Here is a 12,133-nt window from a genome sequence, read left to right on the forward strand (position 1 = left end):
ATGACTATATGTGAACATCTAATACAAAGTTTTCAGGTGTTTGTATGTCATTAGAAAACATTGGTTACATGAAAGATGAGGAAGTCTCCTGGTAGACAGGAATTAGTCCTTTCGTTCTGGCAGCATTGTCGTGCTGTGGGAACAAGGACACACACGTGCGCGCTGTTTTGGGCGACGGGAGAGTTTGACCACGAGAAACTGGTCCGTGCAGCCTCACCATCGTTCCCCCATTTTGCCAAATGGGATTTCCGGCCCTCGTGTTTAGTCGTGGTTTCTTTATAAATCTGATCGCACGGCTAACGGCAGTCTAGCCGTCGTGTGAAACCGAGAAGGGGTGGGATAGAAGACGGAGGAGACACCGATTGCGATGGCGAAAAAGGCGACGAGAAATAAATGTCAACTAAAATACACAAATGAGTTTACGTTTTCAAAGCTTCACTTTGTCAGAACCACAGGATAGCGATGGATATTTAGCGGTGCTTGTCTCATTTTGATCCTGGCCAAAAACCTGGAACTTCGACTTTTTATGTTCTTTACGGGAAATAGACCAGCCTATTATTGATTATGAATATGAATTACGCATATGAACATGGAGTGTACCCACAGACCTTTCCGTGAAGACAGATTGCACGGAGGTTCCGAATCATGTGCTTTGAAGAGAGATGCTGAGACACTACATCGCTGAATAAGGGCCATGTTGTCCACTACATTCTTTTTTCCGAGGGTAAAGCAGGTTCCGCCGCGCCGTAACCATGTCCGCGTCGACAAGGGCAGTTCAAGGGATGGCGAGGGACGATGAAAACGAAGGCGATGAAGATGAGGATAATCGTGATCATGGCTGGGGTTAGGCGGCGACAAACTAAGGCTCAAAAGGGGCATGCCCATGCCTGTCTGGCCGAGACCCATAGCGCCTACAACGGCAACCAAGAGACACGGAAGAGCTCGATGCTCGTCTTTCTTCTGGTGCCAGAAAGAAGACTTGAAGAAACCTGGTTCTTATTTACTTCTAATCAAGCCACACGGCCGGATGTCGATTGGCGGATGGAGGCAGTTGAAGGGGGAAAGCTAGGGGTGAAGGATGATGATGTGAGAAAAGATGCTGAAGGGCTCGCGATCGGCGAGAGGGTGCGCCAGTTGCGTGGGCGGAGGAGGGAAGTTGGAGTGAGAACGACTGGCTGCAGTCGGTGATAACACGTTGAAGTTTGGGTGGGTGGGGGTAGAGAGGAAAGGAGTCGATTCCCAGAAGTTCAGTGACATATAAATTCAGCTGAAACCGTTTCATGATCTCTAACACCATGCTTTGGATGATGTTTACCTCTTCATATTTTCTTTGAAAGTCATTGCCTAAACGAATATAGTCATAGGACTAATTGATTAAAAGCATAGTTTAACCTAGTCTAGTCATAGAATGGTGAAACTAAGTTAATAAATATATAAGAACGCCGTTACACGTCATTAAATTAAAAATGTAGAATTTTTTCTAAAAATCGATAAAAGACACTGGGAAGGCCACATTGTGTGTGCGTGTAAATGAGACGATAACTGACGTCTTGAGACATCTGAACGCTGTAGTCGATGTGCCGACTGATATCTGAGATAGACAATGTTGAAAAATGGCGATAAAAGGTGCAGGAAATGAAATGATGGGGGCTTGAGTGGAACTGACGGAATGAATTCATGGTACATTAAACTGGAACGGCTGACGTTGAGGGAAAACAGAGTATGACTAACTTTGAACAACAGTTTAATCACTCTCTCTTTCACAACACAACCCCTATTCTTTCTATCACTCACAAACAGTTGCGTTCCTCATCCCCCTTCTCCCTCGCAATCATATCCAACCAGCAACGATTTTGTCCCTAAACACCTCGACGTTAACACTCAACCAGAAATCAGCGAAGCAGATCGTCAAGTTAGTGTCGGCAAATGTGTGCTTTTTTCCTCATAAGCCTGAAAGCGATGACAGTATTATGTACACTGACGGACTTGCTGAATTACTCTCACAAACATCCGCCTCTAGTTTGGCAAATGATTCTGGTACAGTCCATGATCTAATAAAGGAGAACAGGAAAACGAACGATGCCAAAGCCAAGAAATTTGTCTCCTCGAGGTTTTTTAAGAGATCTGCTGTTTCACCATTTATGTAGTATTGAAATTGCAACAATGCACACGATATAAGTAGTCACGTTAGAATAAAACAGATACTCTATATACATAGATTTAGACAAGCAATAACAGTTATCAAAGCAGGTGATGCACGCGCGAGTGAGAGAGAGAGAAGCACACGTGTACGTGAATGAAGGAGAGTGAGGGCAGTCTGATAATCAAAGAGGGACAAACAAAATGTGAAAGCTACCAAACTTGATGCACGCTGACTACTTTTTGTTGCCCAGTTTCAAAATACAACAAAACTTGCTGACTACTTGTAAGGAAAAAACTCGTGGGACCTTAAGCTGCTTCACTGGCTGAAACATCGCACGGGTGGGATCGTACATGTTTTTTTTTTGAAAGCCCTTACTGCACTATGACTAGGATAGCATGCAACCTTTCAGGTTGTGCAAGGAAGCATAAATCTATAAATATGTATGACAAGTGTAGGCCACTCTTCTCCAACGGACGCCACCTCTTCTTAATAAACAAAGTAGGGACAGCTGTACCCCGGCAAGAAATAAAGGTTGGGCAACATGCTTTGGGTACGTGGTGAGCGATTGATCCGATTTTTCTAAATCAAGTTTTTGAAGTCTTCAATGCCATTTAATGACAGTGGATAATAAATCTCTATGACAAGGTTCCCCACCACCCCACACACACAACCATCATTCATGAAGTTGTATAATAAGAAATAAAAATATAGGTAAAGGTGAACGGATATATAATTTTGTTTAAAACTTCTATCTAGTGAAATGAACAATACATGTACCAGAAAATGCTTTGATATCTGGGTGTGTTCAGATAAGGAAGTTCAATGTAAGATGCGGGAAACATGTGTAACTGCGGAGAAAGTCGTACCATTTCCTGACAGTCGAACCTTCGGTTAAAACGCGTGGAACTGGTGGTGACGACGACACGCGCGCCGATTAGCGAAGTGGCCACTTTACTACTCCAGAGACGTCTCTGACTACTCCAGAGTACGCTCGTGGAAAAGGACAAGCGGTGGGAGAGCTAACCCCATCGGTGAGAAGGAGTTAAAGGGCGGGAGCTTTGACGAAGAACGTGTGATTTGTTGTTTGAAGATGGAAAAGTAATGAAAATAGCTGTGGTGAACGCTGAGCGATAATATAGCAAAAAAAGCCATTCCCACCTCTTGGCTTTTCAGGGTATTGGCTCTGTCCGAGATTTTGCAAACAATATACTCAAATTAGGGGAGCGAGTAGTAGGAGCACTGGCGTCCGAACCTAGGCATTGGCGCACAAGCTTTCCCCAGTTGAACCAGCTATTGTGAATGGATACCTGACTCCATAAATGGTTAGGGAAAGGTAAAGCAGCGTGAGGGTGAGGAGATGGGCATTTCCCTCACATAAAGCTGGCCCCGAGAAAAAAAAGGTATCAAGCCCCTCTCTCTCCAATAACTTCCTCTCCCAAAAGGGGGGTGAGTCTCAGATTTGGGGGAAGGTGTTAAAAAAAATATTGGCGCTGGAGTGGTGGTCAGCAACTATAAAACTAAACAGGACGAAACATGAAATTGTGGGTGAAAGGATGGGGAGGAGTAGAGTGTTGTTAAGCTAAATAAATGTTTATCACTCAGAGTGGAGTGCAAAGTTATTTCCATATGGTAAGGTCTAGCACAGTGTTTGTACCTGCTTTCCTGCGAATGGAAGGGGGGTAATTAGGGTAATTAGTATTTTGCAATGCACTCAACCCAGTCATCTGATTAAAAACAAATGACTAGTGTTGGTCTTTAATTCCTACGCGCTGAACATTCAAGTACAAACCTTGTGAAGCCACCCGCACACACACAGCTAACGAAGCATATGTGGACATCCGATTCTCTCTATTTTACTGTATTTTATCAAGCCCTTCCTGTTGACAAACGGAAGGAGGTGCGTCTGCTGGGCAAACTGGTGAAAAACAAATGTTATTTACGATAGCCTCCCACCACACCACCACACGCCTTAAAGAATTGTCGATTTCTGAGCAGTCAAAAAGCATGCATGTCCTCCTTTCAGCCTTCAGTTCCGAAACAGGAAGTTTTCTATCCAAACGTGGGTGTGTTGTCTGGGAATATTACATAAAGCACTATGACTGGCGAGGAGGGAGCCGATTTCGTGACTGGAAAACAACCTGTGCTTTCTCAGCAGGTTATTGATCTTCTCAGGACTCCTTTCCATTACCCGCTCTCCTCCCCACCCCCCGTCCCCCCATACCACACCTTGATACACACTAAAGATGATTACCCCGCCAACGACCGACATTTTCTCCCTCCACTCACCCTTACATAAGCACCACAAAAGTGGACTCCAAACTGTTTGTGTAGTAGTGCTCGTGTGAGAGCAGGTCAGGAAAGCGTGTGCTCATGTATATCTTATCAGTTTACAATACTACGACAGAAACATGCTACCTATATGCAATGCCACATACTGGTATTCACAACCATGCTTCTTTACTGCTGCAGTATAGTGGCACTACCAATCAAACTTTGGATTATACAGATTTCAAAGAAAAAAATTAAGCAAAGCTCAGTTGTGAGTTCTGATTTAAATTGTACAGCATAGTGATGTATAATTGCATCATAAGCCCCATAGCCTTGACTGACCAGGGCAGCCTGACATTCTCACTAATGAAAGTGTGTGTGCATGCCACAGAACGTATCACATGGCTAACGAAAAAAAGAATTTAAATGCACTTTGGAGCAGCACCTAGTCTTCCCACCTTCGTGTTACTCAAGTCTCCAAATTTCTGTTTCAGATAATATGGCCTTGTACTAAGGGCAAGACATCACTGTTTAACCAATAGTATTGCCTTTTCTGGGCAGATTCTTGGTAGTCCAGGATATAAAAAAGTATGGACTAGCTTGAAAGTAGGAGCAGGGAATAATGAAAATCAACAGTGCTGATGTAATTTTATAAGCCATACAATTAAGAGAGGACTGATACAGAGTAAATCCAAATAACTTATTTGATCTTCATCATATTGAACACAGATACTGGCATTATACTTGGAGAGGAGATGGGCGCCACCAAGTTCGCCAAAGCCCACTGAAAGGACTAATGGTAGCGAAACAGAATAGAAGCAACATGCCGGATCGGTCCGAGGCCCGGATACCAACGACCGCGCACCCCTGGTGGTCTCCAGGGAGGGGCGACAGTGTGCTACTGGAACCAAGTCTACACCAAGTCTACAATCAAGCTGCCTACACAAGGAACTACTATCGGAACATGGAATGTTCGCCACACTCTTTCAATGCGGCAAAGTGAAAGAACTCACACACGAGTTACAGCGTTACCGCTGGGACATAGTGGGACTTGCAGAAGTCCGATGGACTGGTTTCGGGAGTCAACTACAGATGAAGGCCACAAGCTCTGGTTCAGCGGAGACGCAATCAAGCATGAACGTGGTGTCGCTTTCATTCAGGAAGGAGGTGGCTGAACTGTCATCAGCTGCACCCCAGTCTCTAGCAGACTTATCTCCATCCGAATCTCTGCTCGACCGCACAACATTACCATTATACAAGTGTACGCCCCCAACATCAGAACACGAAGATGAAGAGGTTGAGGAATTCTACGAGGAGCTGGACAACATCATCAAGAAAACTCCGAAGAAAGACATCTTGCTTGTCCTTGGCGACTGGAATGCTACAGTCGGCCCTGACGCTTACCAACAATGGGCAGGAACAGTCGGCAAGTTTGGCCTAGGCAACACCAACGCAAGAGGCCTACGGCTACTAGAATTCGCTCAGAGTCACCGTCTCACCATTGCCAATACCCTCCACCCGCACAAGAAGTCAAGAACTGTAACATGGCATTCGCCGTGAGGTCTGGTCCATAACCAGATTGACTTCATCTTGCTGCCTCAGCGTTTCAAATCAAGCATCAACAAAGCACAAACGAGGTCCTTTCCTGGCGCTGACATAGGCAGCGACCACAACCTCGTCCTCACTAGCTTCAAGTTGAAACTGAAGTTGAGACGTGACAACAATAAGAGCCCTCGCATCCGATTCAACCTTGAGAAGCTCAAAGATCCGGACACAGAGAGGATCTTCCAGGCCCAGGTGGGGGGCAAATTTGCAGCCCTGGCTACTATAGACTGCGACATAGACGCCCTTGCTGGAAGTATCAAAGAGGTGCTACTCTCTACTGCAGACGAAGTGCTGGGGAAGCAGAGGAAGCGCAAACAACCCTGGTGACAGACGACATCCTTGATCTTTGCGACGAAAGGAGAGCCTTGAAGAAAGGGAGAGGTCGAGACCCGACGTCAGCAGGAACAAGTACAGACTTGTCAACCAGCAGATCAGAACAAGGATGAAGGAGGCAAAAGAAGATTGGATCGAAGACCAGTGTTGCAGCGTGGAAATAGGCATGGCTAGCGGAGACAGCAAGAAGGCATATGAATACTGAAGGCCCTCACAAGACTCAGCAGCGACCAGCCACAGTCATCGAAGACAGCGCCGGACAGCTCCTTACGGAAAACGCTGCTGTACTAAGTCGTTGGACTGAATACTGCCAAGACTTGTACAACTACAAGATCGAGCCAGACACCAGCATTCTCCAGCATCACCAGACTGGACAAGAGAGGCTGAAGACTGCCAGTCCTCATGATGAGGTGAGAGAAGCTATGCACAGTCTGAAGGAGGAAAGTCACCTGGTGTGGACAACGTACCTGCTGAGCTGCTGAAGCATGGAGGAGATGCAACAACCAAGGCCTTCACCACACTGCTGTCAAAAGATATGGAAGAAAAGAAATGGCCAAAAGAATGGGCTCAGTCTATCATCATCCCACTCCCTAAGAAAGGGAACCTGCGGCAGTGCCAGAACTACAGAACCATCAGTCTGATAAGTCACCCAAGCAAAGTAATGCTCAGAATCATCCTCAACCGCTTAAAACCTATTGCAGAGGAACTGCTGGCAGAAGAACAGGCTGGCTTCAGGGCTGGAAGAAGCACGGTAGAACAGATCTTTAACTGCCGTGTTATGATAGAAAAACACCTGGAGCATCAACGTCAACTATACCATAACTTCATTGACTTCAAAAAAGCTTTTGATCGTGTCTGGCACGATGGACTCTGGCAGGTCATGAGATCATTCAACATAGAGGAGGACTGATCCAGATGGTAGCAGCACTCTACAAGAACGCCTCCAGCGCGTACTTCAACAACCACTAGGCGAGTTCTTCGCGATGACGATCGGGGTCCGTCAAGGGTGCCTACTCTCTCCCATCCTTTTTAACATCTTCCTTGAAAAAATCATGCAGGACACCCTCCACAACCACCTTACCTCAATCTCCATTGGTGGCAGACCCCTGTGCAACCTCCGCTTGCAGATGACATTGACCTCATGGCAGGCAGTAACAACGAACTTCAGGATTTGACGGACAGACTCTCCAGGCGAGCGGGGCCTATGGCATGGAAATAAGCTCAGAAAAAAGCAAAGTAATGATTATTTCCACCACGACAGCAGCAGCAACATCGTCATGAACGGCCAGAAACTGGAGGAGGTCAACAGCTTCAGTATTTGGGTGCCACCCTGACTAGAGATGGTTGCTGTACAGCAGAGATCCGTATCAGGATTGGTATGGCAACATCCGCAATGTCCAGCTGGATAGGATCTGGCGAAGCAACTCAATCAGCTTCAGTACCAAGCACAGGCTGTACAAGTCCCTCGTAGTGTCAATCCTACTCTACGGCTGCGAGACTTGGACGCTGCTTGCCGCAACGGAAAAGAAGCTCCAGGCCTTTGAGAAACAGTGCTTGAGAAGGCTGCTCCGCATCTCGGCGAACACAAAGACCAACGCATACGTACGGAGCACCGTAACCTCCCTCGTGGGCCCACATGAGCCCTTTCTGGCAACAGTGAAGCGGCGCAAGCTCGCCTGGTTCGGTCACGTCACCCGCCACAACACCCTGTCCAAGACGATCCTACAAGGAACCCTCGAAGGGAGCCGTCGTCGTGGTCGTCCGAGGAAAAGCTGGGTCACCAACATTAAAGAATGGACCGAACGCGAGATGCCAGACCTGCTCTCATCTGCTCAAGACAGGACCGGGTGGAAAATTCTGTCTGTTGCTGCTGCCGGACGGTCCCCCCTACGCCCGGACCGGGCATGGGACTGACCTGACCTGACCTGACTGGCATTACACTAAGATGTTTATGGACAGAGTCACTTTTTACACAGCTGAAATCAATCAAATTTTTAGATTTCAGGTCCACCAATGGTCCCTTTCATCCCAAAATTTTCTTTATCAAGAAAGTAAATTCAGAAGACAACAAGTCTGTCAGTGAATGTACAGCACTTGAATATTTTAATGAAAGTCCTGTCATAATCAGCTCTAAAAGCTAGCACTTATGCTAACAGTCCACTTTCCATTTCCTTAATCTGCAAAACCTCCTCCAGGTAACATCCATGAAAAACCAAAGTTAATAAAATAGAAAACTGCAAATAAAAGTTAATATTTTTTCTTATCAATAACATGTACAAATTAAATAATGAGAAGAGTCATTAGTGTGCTATTCTATGAACATAAACTGTAAAGTAATTAACTTACTTGTACATCTGATGTTCCTTTGACTTGAATCAGCTCCAACACTTGAGTGTTTCTTTGATGAGCGTATCACTCTGTCATCCTCTAAATTTTTAGTAACAGTACGGGTGGGAAGGGGAGGTGGTCCTTGTGATCCATGGTCCAACCAGTCAAGTAGTTCATGAGAAGAACCATGTACGGAAATGCCTGGAAGGGGTTCTTTGACCTCTAAGTCACAAGGGTCTACATTCTTTGATGTGGCTAGTGAAGACTGCGCTATATCTACCTCTGAAAGGCAAGGTGAGGAGATGCTTGGCAAAGTGCTGGGTATCTGATGTTCGCTGTCACTTTTAGGATCATGCCCAACAGCTGCAGCTCCTTCCATATCAGCAATCCCTTCTGGTGAGTCTGAAGCACAGTCCTGATCTTGTTTACCTTTTGGATGGTTTTTCTTTTTGTCAAAAAATGGGCAAAAATCTGTTGTTATGGGTGTGTGCTTTGTTGTTTGATCTATATGCATTTTTTGCACTACATCATTGAGGGTTCCTGAGAAAACAGCTTGATCCAAGTCACCACAAGCATCATTTTCTTTATGTGTCTGAAAACTTTGTAAAGTGTGATCAATCTTGTTGGGTTCTACGGATGACTGAGTATCGTCTGCCACAATTTCACACATACTGTCAGATGCGCTTACAATCATTATGTCCCCTGGCAGCATTCCTTCTGCCACTGCAGCAGCAGTTTCTGTGTGCTGTGATAATGCAGCTAATGCTGCACCTTCATCTTTAGTTCTTGCAGGAAAATAGTTCTCATCAACAGTGACATTTTTTGCATCTGCGTTGTCTTTGGATGTTTGGTTGCATGGTGGCAATAAGCTGGAGTGGTTCTGTGGGTTGACAGCGTCAAGATCAAAACTATGACTGTCTGCTGATGGCCTAGAAAGAATGGTGGAGTTGTTTAAAAAGCAAGGCTGAGCATCAACAAATTTACTAGCATCACTTACTTTAAAATTGCCTCTGTCTGGACAAGATGCTTCTGAACCCAAAATTCTAGGTCTAGCGTCTTTCTCGCTTTTATTTACATTTACTGCAGACCTAAATGTTAATGAAGCTGAGCCTGAGACTTGATCTTCTCCTGCTGATACACTTGCAACATTCGGACAACTGATGCTTTGAAATATAGTCATAGAGGAAAAATCCTCTTCTGAATAATTTCTTTCAGGCAAAGGTGGAGGAATAAGAGAATCAGTTGCAGGATCCTCTACCAGTGCAGGTGCATCTGCTGGAGTTTGAGACTGTCTGCTTAAGCCAGTCTGGCCACCACTAAGCCCACCAAATGAGTGTCGATCAGAAGAAGACACAGCACTCTGAGACTGTTTCTGGGACTTTTTGCGAATTATTACTTTAGAATTAGCATATAAATCATCTTCTTCTAGTTCTGAAGCAGATTTTGAGCTGTCCAGTTGTCCAGTACCTGAATGTTTTATCAAGAATTGACCAACCCCTGATTTTGATTCTGCAAAGCGACTGTTGAAAGTTGATGGCTGAATGCCTTCTCCAAGATATTCACTTGCCTCAGAGAGCAATGGTGAATGAGAATGAGAATTGAAGACAGGACTGTCTGTGAATGGACTGCCAAGTCCACTGTCTCTTCCACTTGCATCACTGTTAGTTTTGTCCTTAATTTGCACCCCTTGTCTAGTTGCTTTTTCTTTAGTTTCCATTCTCTCACTTGGTAATGATGAGCAAGCATTTTGATCCATGTGACCACGTACCTTCTTTCGAACTTCATCAAGTGTTTCATAATCAGGATCAAGTTCATCAAATATATCATCTCTCATACTATGCATCTGTGGACCTCTACAGCAGTTCTCTGTTGCTGCTGATACATACAAACCTTCCACATTAGGTTTGTCTTCTGCAAACTTGACAATGAAAACATCATCACATACTGCAGTCAAAGCCTCTTCACTCCGAGACAGAACATGATGAGCACCCGAAATTCGCTTATCTTTGCGAATCAACACTACTTCTTCTTTGTCCTGTTTTTGCCGCCTAGTCACTCGAAGTGGACTGGCCTTATCACATGGCCTATCAATTTCATTTTCTATGTCAAGCACATGAGATTCTGTGTTTTCATTTCTAGAGACATTATTCAGGGATGCTGCATCCATTGCAGAATGGTTAAAATCATAACTACCCTTACTTCCCAGACGCAAACATCTACGGAGCTTGCCAAAGAAACCTCCCCTTTGTGGGACAAAAGTACTGCTGGGGCAACACCTGCTGGGAGTGTCACTGCTCTGGCTTTGATGTCTCTTTGACTAAGCTTCTTCTTTGGCTTGGTTGAATTAGAATCCATGTTTACTACACTTTGCACCGGATAAAGTTCACAAAGCCTGCAGTGTCCAATGCTTTCATTCCAAATGACAAGAGTTTTTAGAGGATAGCAATCAATAACATTTTAACTCATACACATTCATCATATTAGAAGTGGTGCAGCACTAATCTAGTTTTACTTTCACAAAGTGTTGAGGTGTCCGATGCATTAACAATTCCTTTGTTCTTCTAGCACTAGATTTTCACCATTAAATTACTGAGTAATTCACTTTTTCCTCCTGAAAAAAAGAGAGAATTCAAAAATGTTGTAAGACTTACAGGTGGTAGATCATTCTCTTCTAAAAGATGCTCTCTATGAAAAGTTAAGACATCAATCTGTTGTTAATATATCATGTATTAATCAGAGCTGATCAACATAGTAAAACACACCTTTCAGAAATAAGATAAGTAAAAGCTTGTCCAAAAGGTTCAGTGTTAATGCAATGTTGTAGACCTAACACACCAGTCGCAAGAACCCTGCACTGTTGATAAAAATATCATTTGTCACAGAAAATAACTGATGAGCAAGTAAATATTTCACAGTAACTTCTGGCAGTGTTAATATTCATTCACACATGAAGCGAGGAGAAAAAATGTGAACATACAAGTGCGCCTTGATAAGCTTCCTTAGTCAAAGGATCGTCCATGGTTCAGTAGGCTGACAAGTTTCTGAAGCTCTCTTGACCCAATACTGGGAATAGGTGACTCAATTCTGTCTCACTTCTGCTAACGACATTTTTAAATATGAACAATACCCTTTATTCTAGCTGCATAAACTTCAGAAAAATGTACGAGTAACTCCATTAAGACTCGTCAATATACGTTTTAGTTATTAGTTTACACAAATTCGCTTGATCAACTAGTACTTTTCTTCGTGCAGACGACTCGATACCGACTGAAAATCTGAACAGGAAGAGCTATTAAATTAGAGCAGCAGAAAACCCACTTTTAAGAGATTTTTTAATATCAGTTTAAAAATTGTTCCTTAAATTTTTATCACTGTTATAATTTTTTTCAAATTACAGTGGTCAAGATATTTACAGTATTTTATGGGTGACAGAAAACTTAATTAATAGTATTTTAC

General features: G+C 44.1%; 1 protein-coding gene across 2 annotated transcripts in view; it reads right to left on the reverse strand.

The window, feature by feature from the left end:
• The window catches only part of LOC112556087, a 22,818-nt gene extending 10,869 nt beyond the window's left edge, over window positions 1-11,949 (reverse strand). For both annotated transcript variants that reach the window (XM_025224734.1, XM_025224744.1), the window contains exons 1-2: window positions 11,655-11,949; window positions 8,696-11,288 (exon numbers count right to left, since the gene is read on the reverse strand). In XM_025224734.1, the coding sequence (XP_025080519.1) occupies window positions 8,696-10,844 (2,149 nt within the window). In that variant the 5' untranslated portion in view covers window positions 10,845-11,288; window positions 11,655-11,949. The remainder of the gene's footprint in view (window positions 1-8,695; window positions 11,289-11,654) is intronic.
• Window positions 11,950-12,133: the final 184 nt, after the last annotated feature.

Source organism: Pomacea canaliculata, linkage group LG1 (assembly GCF_003073045.1).
Source record: "Pomacea canaliculata isolate SZHN2017 linkage group LG1, ASM307304v1, whole genome shotgun sequence".
NCBI lineage: Eukaryota > Metazoa > Mollusca > Gastropoda > Architaenioglossa > Ampullariidae > Pomacea > Pomacea canaliculata.